This window comes from Lipotes vexillifer, unplaced genomic scaffold, assembly GCF_000442215.2.
Source record: "Lipotes vexillifer unplaced genomic scaffold, Lipotes_vexillifer_v1.1 scaffold182, whole genome shotgun sequence".
In the NCBI taxonomy this organism is placed as follows: domain Eukaryota; kingdom Metazoa; phylum Chordata; class Mammalia; order Artiodactyla; family Lipotidae; genus Lipotes; species Lipotes vexillifer.
This window is the reverse complement of record NW_006798798.1, coordinates 4895912-4917776: the sequence shown is the minus strand read 5'-3', so window position 1 is coordinate 4917776 and position 21865 is coordinate 4895912. Positions and strand designations below refer to the sequence as shown.

The following is a 21865-nucleotide window of genomic DNA, read 5'->3' as shown; positions in this document are numbered from 1 at the left end:
TGCTGAAAGGGGCTGCACACCCACCCTGAGGACTTGGCCCACACACTGTTCTGTAAGACCACCTCACGGACCAGACCCCCTGGGACCTCTGGGAAACAACTGAGCACAGGCAGGGGCAACCTCCCAGGCCAGGAAACATACAGCCCGGACACCTGCCCAGCCCTTCCAATACTGGGATGGTGACCGCACCCCAGGAAACCTTCAGGGCATGAGCGATCCTATTCTATCCCCTGGGCAGACAGGGTCAGCAACCCTTGCCAAGACCCCACAGGAGACGCCCCACTGACCAGTCTGAGCTCTACCCCCAGGAGGTGGACAGTGGCACTGTGGTTGGTCAGCCTTAAGATGTCCTTCTGTCTCCCCCCACAGGCAAGTCAGCACTGCAGGCATGGGTGGGGGTGGAGGTGACACGGAAGGAGTGGAGTCAGGAGGACCCGGGTGTGGTCCCAGCTCAGACTGCCCAGCACAAAGCCCACCACACAGCAAGTGCTTAGCCAGGTCTGCCTTCCTCGCGAGACCGCTGCAGCACAGCCCTGCCCTGCCCGCTGACACGCCCCCAAGCCTACCTTGCACAACCTGGGGCCAGGAGGAACTGGCAGGTGGGTAACCATGTTCTAGTCCCGTGTTCTAATCCCGGCATCACTGACTCATGCAATCACTGGGTGACAAGTCACATCCCTTCATTGGGGCTTAACGTCCTTATGTGAGAAATGGGATGCATCCCCCACCCGTACCCAGCATATCCCATCTGGGGAGAGGCCAGTGGCAGAGGCCAGGGGAGGTCACATGTGTGGAATGTTGTGGCCATTAGCCAGGCCCGGGAGGTGGGTGGGGTTAATGTAATCCCACTGACTGCAAGCCCCTTGCTGAAGCAGCAGAGGTGTGTCTGCCTTGCAGAAAAGGTAAGGATGGTTTGCAACTCACATCCCTCACAGGCAACCAACCCTTCTACCCCACCAGCTGAGCCAAGACCCCTGAACCCGAGAAACACACCTCAGCTGATGTATTCGGAAAGGCCATGGCCCTGAGCTGGCCTGGGCCCTCCCAGGGTGGTAGTAATGGGGACCCTCATGGGCACTTACAGTGTTGGTAGACAGGGCAACAAAGTGCTTCGAGACTGCGGAAGGCTGCAAGAGAATAGCCAAGTCACACCACACCCACCCAGGGGCCCCCCAGGGGCTGTAACCCTCCCATCTCTGGAGGAACCAAGGCCCCGGAGGGGGGTACGCACTGCTCCCAGTCCTCGGTTCGGAGGCTGTCGGAGGAGCCCCATGTCAAGACGGAGAGGACAGAGGGTCAGAGGCCAGGCAGCCCAGCCTACCTCGCAGGCACACAAGGCCCAGGGTGTCTCCCCTGTAAAGCTGGAGGAGCCAGGGGTAGAGAGGATTCCATAGGGCCAGTGGCCTTAAGGAAAGGGCCCTCAGCAGTTAGAGCAGGGTCTGCCACATTTGGCTTGTCTGGGCTGGCAAAGCCAAATATCTTTTTTTTTTTTTTTAATATTTATTTATTTTGGCTGCACGGGGTCTTAGTTGCAACACGCAGGATCTTCGTTGCGGCACGCGTGCGGGATATAGTTCCCTGACCAGGGATCGAACCGGGGCCCCACGCATTGGGAGCACGGAGCCTTACCCACTGGACCATCAGGTAAGTCCCAAAGCCAAATATCTTAACCAGAAAGGTTGCCTCCTGCTGCCAGCTTCAGGGGAAATAGGGCTACAGGGCTAAGCGTGGCCACGCAGGCTGATGGGCAGGCCCACCCTGCCCTTCCCAGCCCACACACTGCCCACTGCCCACTGCCCACCCAGCACTCACATCCTTGGCCGACAGGAGAAACCACTCCTTTGCTGTCTCTGCGTTGGTGATGGTCTCCTGGGTGGTGAAGGTCTGCAGGCAGAGAGTACAGGAGTCGGTCCCCAGCCAAGGTCGGTAGGGCCCAGAGCCAGAGCTCAGCAGCGGAGGCCGTGTGGGTGCCCATTTACCACACGACGCAGTGCATGCAGGTGTGACTCACTCCCCATCACCTCCACCCACGTGTCCACAAAGCCACGATCAGTGACTGTGTCTGGGGCAGGGGCCTGGAAGTAGCAACGTCATCCTGTGATTCCAGGACTTCACAGACAAAGGGGAAACGCTAGGAAGAGCTACACCTCCACCTGCCCAGAGCCCACCCTCCGCCCCCGCCACCCCACCACAGGTCAAAGGCCAGAGCATCCTCCAGGAGAGCAGCTGTGGACACATCTGGGGCTCCCTTCAGCCCACACTAGGCTGTATCCCAGAACTCAGATGGAATTCTTAATATTTAATGTGCATGGATACGAGTAAACAGGGCATAGATGACAAAAAACAAAATGCTTACATTATCTGGGCATGGCTCTGGGATCAGAAAGGAGCAGACATTAGAGACAGATCTCTGAGAAAGATGGGAACGGTCCCAGGCTGAGCACACATTCAGTGAAGTGAGTGGGTGGGCCTAAGATGAAGGCTCATACGGACCAGTTCAGGCTTTCATTAGGTAAACTGTTCTTGCCACCAGATAAGGAACAGTCTGAGGGCAGCTGTGCCCACCTGATCCACAAAGCATGGCTCATTCAGAGCAGCTGGGAGGGTCCAGAGTCCAGGGCAGTGGCAAAGCATCCACCCCGCCGCACCCCAACACACACAGGGCTGGGAGTCAGGCCGGGTCTGAGGGCCGTACCTTGGAGGCGATGATGAACAGGGAGGACTCAGGCTTCAGGGTGGCCAGTGTTTTGGCAATGTGGGTCCCATCGATGTTGGAGACAAACCAGACCCGGGGACCTTCTGAAGAGTATGGCTTGAGGGCTTCAGTCACCATGAGGGGTCCCTGTGGGGAGACGCAGCATCAGAAAACAAGATTCCAGGGCCCACGAGAGGTGAGAACAGCCAGGTCCCATCTCTGGAGAAACCAAGGCCCTGGATGGGACCCCTCCTCCCCCATCCCAAGGCAGCCCCCTCCTTACCAGGTCAGAGCCGCCGATGCCGATGTTGATGACATCCGTGATGGACTTGCCTGAGTACCCCTTCCATTCACCACTCCGGACACGCTGGCACAGAGCAGGGAGATGTAATCAGCCCAGACCCCTGAGTATAAACTGCTGCTCAAATGCATCATTACTTCTGTATCCTTACACCTCAGTCCCGACTTCCAGGCCCTATCAGAGGCCTACTGAGACACAGTGTCACATCCTTGCCACACTCAGCCCCAACTAGACCCTTTTTCTCATCATTAGTAAGCGGGGTGACATCCCCACCTCACAGCAACATTGTCAGAATCTGCAAAACAAGAGCGAACTTTCAGCAGAACCTAACATGACAGAGGCCAAGAGATGTGAAATGTCAACTACTGTGACTGGTCTGTGCCAGGGACAGAAATGACAGACATGCAGCCAAGCTCCACATGGACCCCAGGGATCCTTGCCTCCCAGTATTCACATCCCTACAGGGTCCCCCACGCTGTACAGGGCTCACTATGCACCCATTAGGACACTGCAGAAATGATGGAGTGTGACTTCAGAAGCTGGGTCAGGAAAGACCATGCAGCTTCTGCCTTGCTCTCTTGGATAGCTCACTCATGGGGAAGCCATCTACTATGTTATGAGAAGACTCAGTTGTATGAAGAAGCCAGTGTGGTGAGGAACAGAGGCCTTCTTCCAACAGCCAATGCCAACTCACCATCCATGAATAGGAACTGCCTTGGAAGAGAATCCTCGAGAACCCAGCAAACCTTCAGATAACTACAGCCCTGGCCGACATCTTGAGTACAGCCTCAAGAGAGACCCCCAAACCAAGACCAACCAGTTAAGCCTGAATTTCTGATCCATAGAAACTGTGTGAGATAGTAAATGTTTACTGCTATTTTAAGCCAAGTTTTGGTGGAATTTGTTATATAATGATAAATAACTAATGCAGACTTTGGTACCACAAGTAGAGTATTACCATAACAAAAATCTAAAAATATGGGTAGGGACTTCCCTGGTCCAATGGGTAAGACTCCGTGCTCCCAGTGCAGGGGGCCCAGGTTCAATCCCTGGTTGGTGAACTAGATCCCACATGCATGCTGCAACCAAGAGTCCGCATGTCACAACTAAGATCCTGCATGCCGCAACTAAAAAGATCCCATGTGCCGCAACTAAGATCCGGCAGAGCCAAAATAAATAAATAAGTATTTTTTCAAAATAACAAAATAAAAATATGGGTAAAAGCTAAAAGAGCCTTGAGGAGAGTTAGTGAAAGCCTAAAAAACATTGGAAGAGACTGTTAGCAGAGGTTTAATGGTCCTCGAGGGGGCTGCTGGTATAGATCTAAAGAAGTGGGAAGAAAACACTACTGAAAATTGTAGGAAAAAGAACCCTTGTTATATAGTGAAAGAAAATTTAATAACACTGTTTCCTGCATTAATGGGGAAAGTAAAAGATGTATCTATTATGATCTGGATGATCTAACTATAGAGATTTTCAGGCTGTGTTATAGGAACTACCTGGCTTCTTACTGCTTACAATAAAATACAAGAGGTGAGAAAAAAGCTTAATGAAGAACTTTTAAACAAAAAGAAGCCAGGAATCGTTGGATTTGAAAATTCCCAGCCTCTCCAGAAAATAACTGATGCTAAAATTAGGAGATGGATCTTCGGCAAAGTTCAAATCCGGGGCACTGTAAGAAAAGCTTCAAAAGGTAAAGCAGAGAATGTAGCTGTAAAATCCTTTGTTAAGACCTCAGAAAGAACTAAGGTGGTAACACAGAGAACATTTTGGCTGAAGGTAAGGCTTCCAAAAAGCTTAAAAGTACTGTCTCTGTGGTCTTAGAAGCAATTGTAGGAAAGGACTTATCTTGAAAAAATTTGTGGGTATAGCTTTTGTCTAATGGAGTGAACCCCCCACCCCCAGTAAGCTTCACAGGAGACCCACAAAGTTTTTAAGATAACTGAATTGTCAGAAACACTACCAGCTTGGACTGAAAGTGACAGAGATATTACAAAAGGAAAAGAGATCTCTGGGACCTCCCTGGTGGTCCAGTGGTTAAGACTCGCACTTCCAATACAGGAAGGCGCAGGTTTGATCCCTGGTCTGGGAACTAAGATTCCACATGCCACACAGCATGACCAAAAAAATAATAATAATAAAAATAAAAGGAAAAGAGATCTTTAATATTTTTTACGTTTTAGGCTGTGGCGTGTATATATGTGATCTTAGTTCCCCAACCAGGGATTGAACCTGCACACTCCTGCATTGGAAGTGCAGAGTCTTAACTTCTGAATCGCCAGGGAAGTCCCAGAAAAGAGATCTTTAAAAACCTACATTTCTATAGGCAGTAAGCAGGCTGAAAAAACTAGGCAATTACAAACACAGACTACCTTTCATGTAAAAAGGATGACTAAGGGCAAAGCCAAAAGCCTTGAGGAACAATTCCTAGGCCTTGAGTCCTAACCAAGCAATTGCCAACATGTGCCCTGCTCAATTTCAGAACTGCTTTGGACCAGTGTTTCCTGTGTGCCTTCCACTTTCCTTCCTTTTTGAAAAGGAATTATCCTGTAACAGTTATCCTATGCCTATCTCACCATTGTATGTTGGGTGTGTAGGGGATAAATAACTTGTCTACCTAATTCACATATCTTCAGATCAAAAGGAACTATATTTCAGTTGTATTAAAGAAAATACAGATATATCTGTACCTAATTTAGATTATGAGGTTCTTCACTTTTAGCTGATATGGTAATGGCATATGGACTTAAGAGAAAGAGAACAGGGTATTTTGCATGTGGAAGGAACATGATGAATCACTGGGAGCCAGTAGGCAGACTATGATAACCAAATTCTAAGATGGTTCCCAGCTATCCTCACCTCTTAGCACTGCATTCATGTCCTTGTGCAGTCCCTTCCCACTTTGATCAGAACTGACCTGTACAACCAACAGGCTATTACAGAAATGAAAGAGTAACTTCTGATGCTACCTCAAGGTATTAAAAGATGTTGAGGCACTCTGCCTTGCTCTCCCTTGGATCAGTCACTCTGGGAAAAATCAGCTACCTTGTCATGAGGACATTCAACCTGTAGAGAGGTCCACAAGGTAAGGAACTAAAGCCTCCCAAATGTCAGCACTAATTGCTAGTAAGCCATCTTGATTGCAGATCCTCCATCCCCCATCAAGCCTTCAGATGAATGTAACCTTGGGCCAACATCTTGACTACAACCTTATGAGACCTGAGCCAGAACCAGTCAACAGAAACACTGACTGCTGTTTTCAGCTGCTCAATTCTGGAGTTATTTGTTACGCACCGATAGGAAACTAGTATACATGGCTTTCCCAAAACCAGTAAGACCCAGTAACTTTATTTCTTTTAGATAATAAAGTAATCACCTGCCATGAGCAATTTTCCATCAATACAGAAAGAAAATAAGTTGCTCAGCTTTTCAACAATCAATCTCACCATGAGTTTTGTTATAATAAAGCATCCTAGAGGGAAAACTTTGTGTATCTTTTTAATTTTTTTTGCGGTACGCGGGCCTCTCACTGCCGCGGCCTCTCCCATTGCAGAGCACAGGCTCTGGACACGCAGGCTCAGCGGCCATGGCTCACGGGGCCCAGCCGCTCCACGGCATGTGGGATCTTCCCGGACCAGGGCACGAACCCGTGTCCTCTGCATCAGCAGGCGGACTCTCAACCACCGCGCCACCAGGGAAGCCCTGTGTACCTTTACTATTACTACATATACCCTTTATTTAACCAGATACAGGGTCTTACAAAGACACACCAGTTCTGCAACTTCCTTTTTCAACTTCACAGTATATCCTGAACAGCAGAGCAGGTCAATGCAACTGTAGCTCCCTAATTCCTAATGGCACCCAGGACTACAGTTTATGAACATACACTGACTTTACTGGTCAGTCCTCTGATAAATGAGGTCAGGCTGTTTTTGGTTTTTGCCATGACAATCAAGGTCATGGTGAACATCCTCACCCAATCTTGGCGAACGTCTGAGAGCACAGCCATGGGGAATGTTCCTTACCATGGAATTGCTGCTATTCAGCAGCTGTTTTGAACTATAAATAGCTCATCAGTCTGAGTCAGGTATCCAGCAGCCAGCTATAAGGGAGGGCTTTCCTGGAAACAGCTTCCCAGACAACCAGTGCCACACGCTCTCCACATGGCATGCCCGAGCACACAAGGGCTGACCAAACAGAGCACCATGCTTCCGAGACACATCAGTTCTGCCACTTACAGCAGATGTCTGGAAATGCCCAACCCTACATCCCATCCAAAGCCCATCACAAACACCAACCACTCTTAAGGGACATTCTGGAATCCAGATTCTCATCAGGATCCCAAGCCTTCCTCACCCTGCAAAGTCCCACTCACTTGCCTGCCTAGCCTCTAGGATGGATGCCCAGATCACCTCCTGCCGTTTCAGGTCTGAAGATGACCAGCCACACGTGGGGGACACTGCTCTCAGGGACCAGCTGACTAGAGCCTAGATTATCACTCCCAGAGCACACGTACAGACATGCATAACCCACACGTACAGACATGCACACGGCCACACAAATCGTCCAGCCCACAGACATCACCCTTGTACTCCAGGCTTGAGGACATCCACCAACTCTTGCAGAATCACCGTGGGGTAGACACTGAGGCAATGGCAGGTGATGTGGGGAAATCTCTAGCTGGTCTCTGAGGCAACCCCTACACCCCCACACAGGAAAAGGAAGCACAGTTGTGTGCATTAATGCTGACACAGGGACAAGCTGCATGTGTGTGTACACGTGTGCACGTGTTTCAAAGAAGAGACGACAGACATGCTAGTACATGCATAGGAAACTTTTGGAAGATTTACAGTAAACATTATAAAAGCTGCCTCTGGAGAGTTGGCTGGGGTGTGGTCAAGAAAATTTTCCATTTTAAATCTCGTCTAGTTCTAGACTAGGCAATAAGGGCACATGACTAAAGAGGTTAGAAAAAGCAAGTCTCTCCCCGACTATCCCATCCCTCAGGGGCCTCACTTTTCTTTTCAGAACTCTGTCCTGGCCAGATTGTCACCGTGAGCCCACAGGTGTTAGAGCTCAGGAAGGAGGCTGCTCTACTGCTGCCAGTGGTGGGTTCCCTGAGAACAGGGTCAGGGAAATTCCTGCCTTAGCAGAGGCTCCACGGCTAGCTGTCACAGAGACCACCGCCACCTCAGGCTGCACTGAGGGCTGGGGTCCTCTCCAAGGAACGTGGAAGGGCGGCCCATCAGGATCCCCAGATTCCCAAATACAAGCACACACATGGCCAAGGGGAAGTCCAGCCCAGCAGCTGCTTACCTGGCAGAAAGACTTTATCTTCTCCAGGACCCTGTTGACCTCTGGCATCACATCCTTGCCATCCACCAAAATGGGTGTGTTTGACCGGTTCCGAAGGGCCACATGCAGCACTGCGCGATCCTGGGGGCGAGAGTCAGCGCGTGAAGGCCTCCACCCCAGGGCAGCCACACTCCCAGCTGGGCATGATGTAGTGTGGCCCCAAGAGTCAGCTCAGCCCTTTATCCACTGGACACGCAGGCCCTAAGGTCTGCTAGTACCATGGTCTCATACTCAAAACCCACTGTGTGCTCATGCAAATAGGGGCCACTCCAGGTCCTAGAGGGAAGGCAAGGCGTGTGCTGCTCCCTTACGTGCTGCAGACGGTCGCAAGGGGAGGGAGACCGGAACAGGCCTGGGACAGGCCCCAACGACCCACAGGTGTTCAGGGCGTGAAAAGTCAAGGAAAGCTGAACAGAATGAGCAAAGGCATACTGGTGACAACACAGATCAGAGACAAGCAATGAATGGCTACAGAGAACCAAGGCTCATGAAGCCCAGTCTCATCTTTCTGGTGAAAGTACACGGTGTTTGTTGGCACCTTTTGAAAAGTGTCCCTGGCCCTTTGGATGTGGAGCAAAACAGGCAACTCAAGCTTCCCTCATCAAGCATCCCATCACACCCACTACTGGAAACCAAACCAGACCCTTAGTCTGTGATAGGCTCCAGGCAGCTGGCCTTATCAAGTGAGAGCAACAGTCCCATCAAGCTGGAGGCAGCAGATGAGTCCTTGAAAGAAACAGGTCTGAGATTCCAGGGGGACAGGAAGGGATGACCTCAGGACTCCAACGCAGGGAGAGGCTCACTAAGGTGGAGGGCTTCATGCCACCCTGCCTTCACCCCACCCAACCTCACTCCTGTGCCACATTCTGTAGACAAATGCACCACTCCAGGAAGCCCTCCTTGATTGCAGTCTCTCAGCCTAGCCCAGCAGTGAAAGACAGGGGTGTGTGAATAGTGGCTCTGCCACTTACAGAATAACACTGGATAAGTGACTTGACCTCTGAGTTACAGGTTCCTCATGTGTAAAACGAGGATAGTAACATCATGAGGATGACACTCTGAGTGCTCAGTGATTCTTATGCCTACAGGGTTCCACAGCGATTCAGGCACAGGGTAGCCAAGGCCTGGCCTTGCCACAGCTTCCTGTTGACTCCTCCCACTGAGGAGGTTGATTTTGCCATGAGTCTTCTTTTCACTAACAAAACCTGTAGCAAGGATCAGAGTTAACTTCTCTGAGCATGCCTTGAGAAGCCCTCTCCCTGCAGCCTTGAGAGATGCTGCCCCCAGGCAGACACCGGGAGCCATTCCATGCTCACCAGACCTAGACTGCAGTCTTGGGGAAGACACACCCCAAGGCTGTGCAACTTGCTTGAGGAAATAGGCCTTCAGGCCCCTGGTTAAGCAAAAGCATTGCCTAAGAGGAGGGGTATGGACACAGGGTGATGCTGCTAACAGTCAGACGAACCCCAAAAGGAAGGAAGAGGCTGTGGAGGATATACGGAGTCTGCCTGCTCACCTCGGTGAAGTTGATCTTCTCACCATTGAACATGCGTTCCCGGGCAGCCTCCACACCCCTGGACTTGGCCTGAGAAGAGAATACAGTGAGGCCTGGTCCCACCCACGTTGGCCACCAGGAGTCCAAGGCCCCAAGCACAAGGCTTGGTGCAGCCCCCGGTGGGACTGACAAATGGCTGCAGACTGGTGCCCTCCCCCACTGCCTGGGAAGGGTCTGCTCAGACATCAGGCACTGAGTCCCCTGGGATGCCGGTCAGAACCTGAGCCAGGGGCAGGGGCACAGGGGCAACTACTGAGATCCACTAAGAGGGGGAAGTAAAGATGCTCAAGGACCTGAGGACGCCAGTAGCCCAGCTCGTCCACAACACCATGGGTCACGGGTCAAGCCTCCCCAAGCAGAACATTACCAGGTCCACCAGCATCTGCATCACAGCCTCCGTCACAAGGTTCTTGGAGTAATCCAACAGAATATGCCCATGGTTGGTGTTGAGGTTCAAGCTGCAGAAAGATGGCAGAAGCGGCTGACCACACCCCAGCCTGATCCCTGATCAGAGATGCTTCCAAAAAAAAAATCCTCCCTGTGCCAAATCCAAACAAGCCTCAGCTGGCCAGCACAGTGGTGTCGTCTGTCACCTGTCCGCCCCCCAAGCTGACCTGCAGCAGCAGCACAGGGCAAGATGCAGACCCCTGGTGAGGAGTCTTTCCTCAGCTAAAACTGAGCTGGGGGATGAGAAGACAAAGCTGGGTGCACTGCCCCTGCCTAGGCCAGAGAGTGACAATTCCCTCCCAGAGCTTCCACTCTGCGACTCAACTTACTCAGGGAAGGACCCAGATGACAGGGCTGGCCATCAGGGGCTTCCAGTCTGGAGCCACAGACCTCCCCTCCCGAACCCCTGTGCCAGTGACCATTCCCGACCCCCAAGATTTTCTCCCTTCCTGGTCGTTCATGGGTCTCCGGACCTAGCCTCCTGGGCAGGAATCACGGCCCCACCTCTCCACCCTTCCATCGCGGCTCCCCGCAAATCCCCCGGGCCGGTCCCACCCTGAGCGCACCCTGCAGAAGGTCCCGAGCGCACTCTCGGCCAGGACCGAGTGGAAGGGGGCAGCCCTTCTGAGCCTGCTGCGTCGGCGAGGGCCCTTGCTCACAACCGCGGAGGGACGGCCTGCTTCAAACGGCAGGGATTGGTGGAGGGGGAGGGGAGAGAAATGTCCCCGTGGAGGGGAAGCGGCAGAGAGGCCCAATCCTCTTGACGAAGCTGCCGGGGCGCCGAGACCTCCGGCGAGCACCCGGAAACCTGCTTCAAGGAGGCGTCAAGGACGAAGCGCGGCCTGGGCCTGCGCCCAGATCCGTAGCCGGGGGCCCCCGGGGACCGCCGCCCAGCCCTCCCGGCCCAGGCCCTGCACAGCCGGACCCCGCGCGCTGCCTCCGGGTCCGGCACGTCCGCGCCCCGCCCCTGGCCCCGCGCGCGCACCTGAAGTGGTTAAAGCGGTCCTTGTCTCCTTCGAAAAGGCGGCGCAAGTTGAGGTCGGAGCCGTGCTCGTGGTACCATGCCTGCAGCTTCTTGAACTGCGGGTTCTGGGTGAGCGCGGCCATGGCGAGCGCAGCAGAGAACACGGACTGGGACAAGGACGGAGGAGGAAGCTGGGCGGGTGGCGCGCGGCAGGCGGAAGACCGGCGAGCGCAGCGAGCTTTAAGGCGCAGGCCCCCGGCTCCGCTCCGCCCAGTCCCCGCCCCCGCCCCCGCCCGCCTCTCTGCGGTCCGCGCCCGAGGGGCAACCTGGTCCGCAGCCGAGGCTCGGGGGCCTCAGCTCTTCTCACCTTGCCACCGGCGGCCTCTTGGGCTGCTGCTCTGCTGACCTCTGCCTGGAAGTGACTGAGGAACAGAGGCAGAGCCCCGGCCTGCTTCATTAGTTCGTTCATTCACCCACTTAACCCAACTCCTTCCAACACCAGTGTTACAGGTGCTGCGGCTATGTAGGTGACAAGTAAAATATATGGCATATCAGATGCTGGTAAGTGCTAGTGAGATAAGGAAAGCTGGAAAGGGTGCTGGGAATACGGGTTGCAATTCTGAATAGAATGGTCAAGGCAAAACTCACTCAGGTGACATTTGAGCAAAAGCCTGAAGGAGGTGAGGAAGCAAGCCAACTGGCTGTCTGGGGGAGAAGTGTTCAGGCAAAGGGAAGAGCAACTGCAAAATTCCCGAGGAGAGCATGCTTAAATGTTTCAGCAACAGCAAGAGGCAAGTGTGGCCGGAGGGGAGTGAATGAGGGGAGAGTGATAGAAGATGAGGTCACAGAGGGAAGGAAGGCAGTAAGTCATCGTGAGGACTTTGGTTTTTATTCCGAGAGAGATGGGAAGCCATTGAAAGGCTTAAGCAAAGGAGGGACATCATCGGGCGTGTTTTACAACGGATCAGACCAACAGTTCAGTAGGCATGAAAGTAAGGACAACAGACAGGACGCTACAGCAATTAATGCAGGCCAGGAATGAAGGTGTCAAGGTAGGAGGAGGAGTTGGCTGTGGTGATCTAGATATATTGAGTGAAGAATTAAGAGAAAGAAAAATAACGGTCAGTGATGACATCCAGTTTTTTTACCCGAGTTCCTGGAAAAATGGAATTGCCATTGTATCTTGGAGAAATACAAGTTTTAGGGGGAAGATCATGATCTTGTTTTTTGACATGTTAAGTTTTCCAAACCTATTAGACATCTAAGTGGTGTTCACGTCTGGAGTATGAAGAGAGACGGTTCAAGCAAGAGGAAAAACTTGGGAGTCATGAGTGAATAGGTAGCACTTGAAGTCATGAGCCTAGATGAGAGTTTGGGTGAGACGGAGTAAATATAGTCGGAGAGAAGAGGTCCAAGAACTGGGCACTCAAATTGAGCTTCTCCATCGCCCAGTTCCCCCAGAAATGCCATCTGTCTAGGAGTGTGCCCTGTCCTGCTGCAGACCCAGGCCTAGGTCTTCCTCTGGCCCACCTCCCAGTTCCATGCAGTCGCTGCCACCTCTGGCCTCTGCAAATGGCTTTTGTCTCTCAGCCCAGAATTATTTGAGATAAAGAAGGAAAAAAGAGAGCGGCCAAAGACTGAAGAAATGAATGGTCACAGGGCTTTGCAGGGAACAGCTCTGTCCACAAAGCCCTTATTTAGCCAGAGTTTTGGGTCAACTGTCAACTCTGAGATTTAACTCGGCTTCCCATACCCAGCACAACCCTGACAGTTGCTGAACAGCATCTGGTCTACTAGAGTTTCTGAGAAACACTCCAGAGTTTCCCAGCCAAGCAGTTGGCTGCACAGAACAGCACTCCCACCCCTCAATCCTGTGTTTCAGAACAGAATTTCATCCAATAGGAAGGCCAGTCTCAGTAGCCATTACCCCATCATCCACTTGCCCTATGATTCCTCAGATGACTCTAACCCAGCAGTAGCCACTGACTCCCTTTTTCTAGTAGGCTCTTTTAGGTGATCATAGTGGACATCTGTTCATCTGTTGTCTTTGTCTGAAACCACTACCTCTCACCCTTAGGTTTCTTCCTCTGTCTCCCTGATTGCATCAGAGATGAACACATGACCTAAGCCCGCCAAACAGGGTTCTTTCCTGGGACCCAAAGCCAGCAGGAGAAACTCAGTTTTCTGTAGTGTTAAGCTGCCTTTCAGAAAGGACAGACCCGAGGTTCAGTCCCTGGTCTCATGGAAAACAATGGAGAGTGTGACCTCCAGAGAAATGTCAGGGTGAACCTCATAGGGCCCAAGTTCCTGGGGCCAGGTCACCTCTGTCTGCAGCTGGAACACAAATCGAATCGGTTATTTCCCTTAGTGTTGATGTTGTTCTGAGCTGAGCTGTCATTTACAACTCCAAGTGTTTCCAAAAATGTTATGGGTGTTCACCTGCCCACTGCCACACTGTCCTCTCTCATCCACCCAAAACCCATAGGAGCAGCTTGGGTATTGAAGAGGCAGGAGGCGAGTCCTCCGATGATTACCTTTTTGAAGGTTTCGTCTTCTTTTTAACATTCTATAATGTACACCTCCAGCAGTTTGGCCTCTACTTATTCCCAGTAGCTTCAACTATTCCAGATTTCCCAGATATTCTCAGATTTCCCCATAATATTTTAAGTTTAACATTGTACTTTAAAATTCCAGGGACTTGGGCTTCCCTGGTGGTGCAGTGGTTAAGAATCCGCCTGCCAATGCAGGGGACACGGGTTCGATCCCTGGTCCGGGAAGATCCCACATGCCACAGAGCAACTAAACCCGTACACCACAAGTACTGAGCCTGCACTCTAGAGCCCGCAAGCCACAACTACTGAGCCCACGTGCCACAACTACTGAAGCTCACGTGCTCTGCAACGAGAAGCCACTGCAATGAGAAGCCTGTGCACCTCAGCAAAGAGTAGCCCCCGCTCACCACAACTAGAGAAGGCCTGCCTGCAGCAACGAAGATCCAATGCAGCCAAAAATAAATAAGTGAATAAATTAATTAATTTTAAAAAAACGATAGAGTTTTCCAATTAAAAAAAAAGAAATTCCAGTTATGTGGATTTCCTGTTAGCAGAAAACTAGGTTCCTATCTGGAGGACCATAACTCACAGTAGCTAAGGAGAGAAAATGCAAAAAAGGAGTAGCTCAAAGGCAAGCCATTATTAATTGAAAGCCATTCATCATCCAACTACTAACATGGATACTTTACTACTCCCACCAGTTTACTGTGTGCAGAGCTCTGTGCTAAATTCTCTCCCACATAACCTTCATAGCAGCCCCATGAGGGATATCCTGTTGTCCTCCCCATTTAAGACAGGTTAAGAAATCTGAAAATAGCCGTTCTGCTACTAAGTAGAGAATTAACTCAAGGTTGCCCCATTCCTGAGCCCTGTTCTTAATCACAACCCTGTCCTGCCTGCCACTTCCTGACTCTTCAGCCTTGGAAGAAGGTACAGGGAAAGTGGAAGAGCAGGCAATCCCCTCCTGCCCTCCCCATTATCCCAGTTCTAACATCAAGTAGACCTTTGTGATATTAAATCTGATTGACAGGGTAGAATTTTACAAGTGGAAATGGCCAAGAATGACATCTCCAACAGAAGGGACAGCAGCATGGGCAAAGACAGAGGTAGGAGAATACAACCACTGGATTAACGCTGGTCCCCTTGGAGTGGATCTAAGGATCTGTGTAGGGCAGTAGAGAGAAACTCACCAGGAAAGGTGCAGTGTGTGGAAGGGATCAGACATTGGAGTGTGGGGTGGCCTCTCTAACCAAATCTTGGGGGAGTGGAGTGGGGCCTGTAATTTGGAAAAATAGTAACTTAAGGTAATTCTATGTTGACAAACGTTAAACGTGTTTTTTACCACCATCACCACAATCGGCACCACATGCTATGCTAAGCCCTGTCTGCAAACCGCACGGTATAGGGTTCAGAATCCAGGGGAAGTGAAGCTCTCGGAGGGTTATCTGCACCTAGGCCAAGGGCTGACAATCACAACGGAACGAAAACCTGGCTCAGAAAGTTCAACAGACTGCTCCAGTCAGTCAGGCACCTTCAAGTGCCCTCAGCAAAATAGTATGAGCCGGCAGAGTGGATTGAAGGGTAGACTTAAGTCAGGCCTCTATTCAGGGCCGCGGGACAGGGATCAGGCAGGACCTGGAGACCAGGGGATCACCAGGACAAGGGCAACCGGAGGTTAGGGGACAGGGCGACGGCCGGAGTCTGAAGGAGGTCGGGTGTGGGGCGATACACGCCGAGGGTTTTCGCGAGCTGCTCCGGGGAGGCGCACCCACCGAGGGTGCTGAGTCACGCTGACCAGGAAAGGGCAAGAAATCGCGGTTCGCCGGAGATACGGGGATCTCCTGGCACTGGGCCCACTCTCCGGAGGTGCGGCGCGCATGCGTCTACGCGCAGGGAAGGCGGGATCAGCTCAGGTAGTGAGGGGGTGCGCACGCGTCTGCGTGTGGGCTCGCACGTCCGGGGGGTGCAAGTGTGCGCATGTCCCCGCGCCGGGACAGAGAGGGGGCAGACCGCGGAAGTCGCAGACGCCTCTGCCCGCACGTCTGGGATGGACGTGTGCGCACAATTGCGCATACTCCGGGTTGGGGCAGACTGCGCGTGCGCAGACTAGGAGACCCGAGGACGGGGGAGTCAGCGCCCCCAGGAGGCTCGGAGCTCGTGCTGCGTGCTTCGTGCTGTTCGCCTATTCGGCCGAGTATTATCGCTTCGGGATGTCGCCACAGACTTTTCCCTTTGAATCCACTGTTCGGTTTTTGAAAAGAATTTCCCCACCGCACATGGGCATGAGTTTCCAGCAGAAGAGAAAACTCTGTACTTAGTTGAGGTACAGAGCCCTACCCGCAGCTCCTAGCGTCAGTCCCTCCTTGCAGCTCTAGTACAAACACTGATCATGGTGTATTCTTTCAGCCCGACGTGAGAGCCGATTTATTTTAAGGCTAGTTCTATTTTTTGCCCTGTATTAGAATTTGCCTCTGGCCTTAGCAACACCTCGTTTCGTCTGGCTTGAGTGGCTTCGAGCTGTTCTGCACCCTGCACGTGTGACCATGAAGGAGACTCGCTCCTTGCTCTACTGAGGCCTTGGTTCAGGTGAGAGAGAAACGTACAAACACACATTCCAGCAGGCTGCTAAGTGCTGTAGTGAAAAACAAAGCTGGGGGGAGGCTGGGCTCTGGCCCAACAGAACTGGAGAGGCCCAGGCAGGTGGGCACTGGATGCGGGGTGGGAGTGGGGGTAGGAGGCCTCCTTGAGGTAGCAGGGGTGTATGGGACACCCTGGGGCCTGAGAAGGAAAGGCAGCAGCTAGGGGAGGACCAGGTTGATGGCAGTGGAGATGTAAGAACATGGTGGAATTTAAATGTGCTTGCAGATGCACTTGTAGGACTTCCTGCTTAAGTGAATGAGGAGAGTAAAGATGATCAAGAATGTCTTCTAGCTGCCTGAGCGCTGGGTGGATGAATAGTGGCACCTCTTACCAAGATTGGGAAAGAGGGGGTTGTCTTCCCTCAAAGACTGAGTTTTACGGTCACAGACTGCATCTTCTGTGCAGCCCTGGCTCCCATCCTAGCAAGGGCCTCGCCCCTAGGTGACAATAGTAAATGTTGAAATGAATGACACTCCTGAAGCAATCCTTCCTCCTCACCTAGGTCCACACCCCCAACTCAGTCCCAATATAAGCCACATCCAGTCCCCCTCACAGACAAGCAGAGGCCTGTGCCCAGCCAGCAGACCCCTGTGGAATCATAAGGCCAGCTGTTTGTGTTCCTTCCAGGAGCCTGTCCTTGGAGGTTCCTGACTCCCACGCACATATGGCTGGCAGCCTGACAGTCATGTTGTCCACATACATGGCTTTTCGGTAATTGAAGAGCTGTCTCCAGATCAGGAAGCAGATCACAAGAGAGGTCACACAGAGCACAGAGGAATGTCCTTTCACAGCACCATGGCTGGAATGCAGTGTTTCAGCTACACTCCTAGAGCTGGATGCCCCAGTCTCCCAGCATCCCCTGGTGGAAAAGGAGGGGCACCGTCCTCATAAGGACCTCACCTACCTGTGTGTCGTCCTCCATTTCTTGGCTGAGCCAAAGCCTCCAAGGACCTTCTTGGGGCTCCGGTGAACATCTGTCCTGCTTCCATCCCCACCCACCTGGCATGGAGCTGGGGCTACGGGACTCCTGTCTCCACCACTGTTGTGAATCAGAAGTCAGGGAACAGCACCAGGTACTAGTGTTAAATAGGAACACGTTTGAATAAAATGTGTTTTTCTGTCTAGCATTTAATCTGTCCTGCTTCCATCCCCACCCACCTGGCATGGAGCTGGGGCTACGGGACTCCTGTCTCCACCACTGTTGTGAATCAGAAGTCAGGGAACAGCACCAGGTACTAGTGTTAAATAGGAACACGTTTGAATAAAATGTGTTTTTCTGTCTAGCATTTATTTTTTAATAAATTTATTTTTATTTATTTATTTTTGGCTGCATTGGGTCTTCGTTGCTGTGTGTGGGCTTTCTCTAGTTGTGGCGAGCGGGGGTTGCTCAGCAGTTGTGGCACACGGGCTTAGCTGCTCTGCAGCATGTGGGATCTTCCCGGGCCAGGGCTCGAACCCATGTCCCCCGCATTGGCAGGCAGATTCTTAACCACTGCGCCACCAGGGAAGTCCTCTGTCTAGCATTTTAATGTGAACTTCCAGTGTCTTCCTTAGTATACCCATGCAACATGGCTGTTCCTAAGCAGCCTTGTCCTGAGGTGCACTGAGAAGGCTCTAGGACTAAGTCCTCGTGCTCAGCTTTTAGGCATCTCAGCAGAAAGAAGCCTGAGTGGTACTTGTACGGGTAGGTTATATATTAATGCTCACTTACTCCATTATCCTAAGTTCATGAACAAAGTTTCAATCAAATGCTGTCTTGCTATAAATGAAGATGAGCTGAAATTCCCCTGTAACCCACCGACCTTTTGTGGTTCCCATTTTGCAATCTTTCCTTCTCCATTAGCAGGATGACATCATCCAGTGAGACTAGTCCTTCTTGCCCCTGTGAGGTAGGGTCTGCCTGCCACACAGTGGGTCCCTGGCAAAACTGGGGGAGGTCATCCCTGCATCTGCTCCTTGGAAAGGCTGGCTGGGCAGCTCACAAGCGCCCATGTTTGGTGGAATGTGTGTGTTGGCAGATCACAACCCAAGGAGAGAGTCTGCATCCTTCCAGGTGACCTCCTTCACCACGACATTGGCTCTGCCCACACAGAGGCCTCTTCCAGCTTTGGCCTTCAGGAAGCTAACAGGAGAGGTGTGGTAGGTTGTCCTGCTTTCTGCCCACCCACCCCAGCTCATCCTAATACCCCCAGTGGTATTACCCTTGCAAGGGCTCAGAATCAAAGGACAGGCCGACCTAAACCTACTCGGGTGCAGCTTTTCAAAGTAATGAACCAGACAGGGCTGCTGACATGGTATCTGTTGCAGTTCATTTTCAACAGAGATACAAAAATTATTAAATGTATATTTTAATAAAGCCAATAGTTATTTTACTTATAGGAGCTTTAAAAGTAAGAGTTCCAGTTTGGAAGCGTTGTAACTAGTCACACGAGCAACGCAGCCACGCCCGGCCACACAAAGGACACACACACACACACACACACACACGCACACACATGCGCTTTGGCGAGACCCCTCTGCCGAGCGCAGCACCTGGAATTACCAGTATTCAGAGCAAGGCGGTGCTGAGAACACAGCACCTACAAGGAGACCACACAAACAGCTTCACACAGTCTCATAGCCCATGGAGATGCAATCACAAAATGTCTTCCTTCCTTGAGAAAAACAGATTGGAAAGTGACAATTAGCAATGTTGATGTCACCTGTGCTGGAGCATCAAGGACTGACCTCTGTCCAGGATGAGGTCTTTGGGGAGGCACTATTAAAACAAGAGTACTTCAGTATAACAGAACTTGAAACACAGGGTACTGTAGACACATTACTGAAGGAAATAGAAAACTATCTAACAAGTAAAACAGCCACGGACAACTTCAACAGAGATTAGTGCACACACTGTGACAGCTAACACAGACAAGAGCCACGCAGGGTTGGCGCAAAGCACGTGCCTGAAAAGTCTATGTACAAAATAGTTCTCTGTAAACATGGTGAGGTGACTGTTCAGAACCCACGGTGAAAGGATCATGAGTACAGGCAGCAATGGCATCCGCACACAGCACAAAAGACAACACCCGAGGCCTGGAAACAGCCTGGCAACACAGTACTAAAAATTCAGATGGCTGGGCTCAGACACCCTAAGGGTCCTCTATAATTAGTGTGTATACGTACATATATATATATATTCTTTTTGGTATTTTTAAATATAAATTTACTTATATCCATAGAAAAATGAGAACATAACTGTGTTATTACAATCTTTGCTGGAAAAGCTTATATGGAGTTAGAAAGAATAAACCATTTATTAGTAGTTAACATATATTAAAATGGTTTAATGATTTAAGAAAATATAAAAAAAATATTAATACTGTCAAACTTTCATACCAGAAAATATTATGGATTTTTCTCAATTAGACTTTTTCAAAGATGAAATATGAAAAATTTAAATAAGTTTTATATAAAGAACTTCTGTAACCTCAATTAATATACAGCGGGGTATGCCTAGTCTATATAGATATATTTATTATTTCTCAATTTAAGCACCATTCAATTCTTCTGGATCCATTCTGGCTGGAAAAATATCCCTAAATCCACAGGATGGTATCTATTTAATAGCACATTAACTGAAAGTGAGGTTTGTTTTGTTTTTTAAAGAAAAAACTTTTAAATTAATTCCTATCAACATCCTAATTGGTTTGTCTTGAGCCAGCTCACAATGTTACTGCAATTTCAAGTGTCTCTCTGCAGCCCTTGACCACACCTCCACGTTTGAGACTGTGTCGAAGCCTCTGGCCACGTGTGGAAGGACCTGAGGGCCGAAGGTGTAGCTTCATCCTGCACGCGGACAGCAACCAGCTGGCTCATCTCCACGCACCATTAAGGGCTATGTCTCCAACATGTTTTATGATCCTGCTTTTGTAAATCCGGTAGGGGTTGCACCCCCTGGGTGCTGCTGTGGGGTGGCAAGGGGCTGTTCACCTACAGAAAACCCAGGTGATTGCTTCTGATCACAAATATTCTATACTTTGCCCAGTTCGTATAAGCTTAAATAAAGATAGTGTTGAACAAACCTCCAGCCACTCTATTTGTTATCTTAAAATATTCAATGCATTTTAGGCAGGAGATGTTTTAACTAAAAACCTATATGAAAAATAGCTATAAAATACAGTGATTGGTGTGTGGTCAGTCATCACTCAGTGTGTTAAGGAGGGGGAAGGGGAGGGTTTCAGAAGAATGGTCAGTTTTGCTCTCAGCCTTCAGGCCTGAGGCCTTCCCAACACAGTGGGACTACAAACTTAAGAGAGCTGTGTTTCTCAAAGTGTGGCCTGTGGCCCACCTGCATCAGAATCACCAGAGGTGCTTATTAAACTCGAAGATCCCCTGGCATCTCCCTGAGGAGGGTCAGAAAACTCCATCTTCAGCTGGCCCTCCAGGCGTCTGATGCCTCCAAAGTTTTGAGAAGCCAGGCCTTAAAGGCTTGGAGTTGCCAACCACCCCCATCCCCAAGGATCCCTGCCTGGGACAGGGGTGCACTGGTCCTCTGGGGGGCTGATGCCAGCTAGTTAGCCCTGGGGTGGGGACACTGGCCCCAACAGCTCTGAGCAGGCAGGCAGCCTGGTCCTGGGTCAGTACTGGGGCAAGTAGGCCGGCCTGCGCTCAGCCTTCCCGGGGAAGGCCTTGAAGCCCTTGGGTGCTGCCTTGTGTGCTGGTGGGGGTACGGGCTGCGGCGGGGTCTGCACGTAGGTGAAGGAGGTGGCGTTGCAGTCGCTGGTGGCGGCCCACACTGGGGACTGCAGCATCTGCATGGTGTCGTTCCACTGGCTGCCCGGGCTGGCAACTGCATAGAGTGGTGCACTTGGGCCAGGCAGGGTGCTGGGCAGCGGGGAAGGGTGTTGCCAGGGGGCTTTGGGTGGCCACGTTTTGGTTTTGTTATCCTGAGAGACAGAAGAGGGTTCTTAGTGGCATTTCTGGCAATTGATCATCTGTTCCCACCTCCCCAAATCTCTGGTCCTTATACCCACTGAGGAAACAGGGTGAGAGCCCCAGCCCTCCCCACAGTTCTGGAGCAGCACGTCTAACAGAACTGGCAACATCTCAGACAGATATGTTCTATGTCTGCGCCATCTAGTACAGTAGCTGCTCACCGCACATGGCCAGTGCAGCTGAGAAACTCGATCTTTCTTTGTATTTAAGTCATTTCAATTTAAGTAGCTACATGTGGCTAATGGCTCATATTAGACAGCACAGACCCAGAACTTCCTCTACATGTGGCTCTGAGTCAGCTGAGATAGCTAATCACTTAGACAAAAATCATAGGAAGAAAGGTGTTCACCACAAAGAACCTCTCACGGAACCACAAAGA

At 51.0% G+C, this 21865-nt stretch overlaps 2 protein-coding genes across 3 annotated transcripts in view; both read right to left on the bottom strand.

Moving 5' to 3' along the window:
• GPI (glucose-6-phosphate isomerase) overlaps positions 1-11595 on the bottom strand; it is a 25809-nt gene extending 14214 nt beyond the window's left edge. The window contains exons 1-8 of one of the 2 annotated variants that reach the window (XM_007470960.1): positions 11339-11595; positions 10274-10364; positions 9868-9936; positions 8313-8432; positions 2979-3062; positions 2696-2842; positions 1813-1884; positions 1083-1127 (exon numbers count right to left, since the gene is read on the bottom strand). In XM_007470960.1, the coding sequence (XP_007471022.1) occupies positions 1083-1127; positions 1813-1884; positions 2696-2842; positions 2979-3062; positions 8313-8432; positions 9868-9936; positions 10274-10364; positions 11339-11460 (750 nt within the window). In that variant the 5' untranslated portion in view covers positions 11461-11595. The remainder of the gene's footprint in view (positions 1-1082; positions 1128-1812; positions 1885-2695; positions 2843-2978; positions 3063-8312; positions 8433-9867; positions 9937-10273; positions 10365-11338) is intronic. The other variant, XM_007470961.1, reaches the window with a different exon arrangement.
• Positions 11596-18835: 7240 nt separating this feature from the next.
• The window catches only part of GARRE1 (granule associated Rac and RHOG effector 1), a 47768-nt gene continuing 44738 nt past the window's right edge, over positions 18836-21865 (bottom strand). Inside the window, exon 13 of the mRNA XM_007470959.1 lies at positions 18836-21437. Within this exon, the coding sequence (XP_007471021.1) occupies positions 21129-21437 (309 nt within the window). The 3' untranslated portion in view covers positions 18836-21128. The remainder of the gene's footprint in view (positions 21438-21865) is intronic.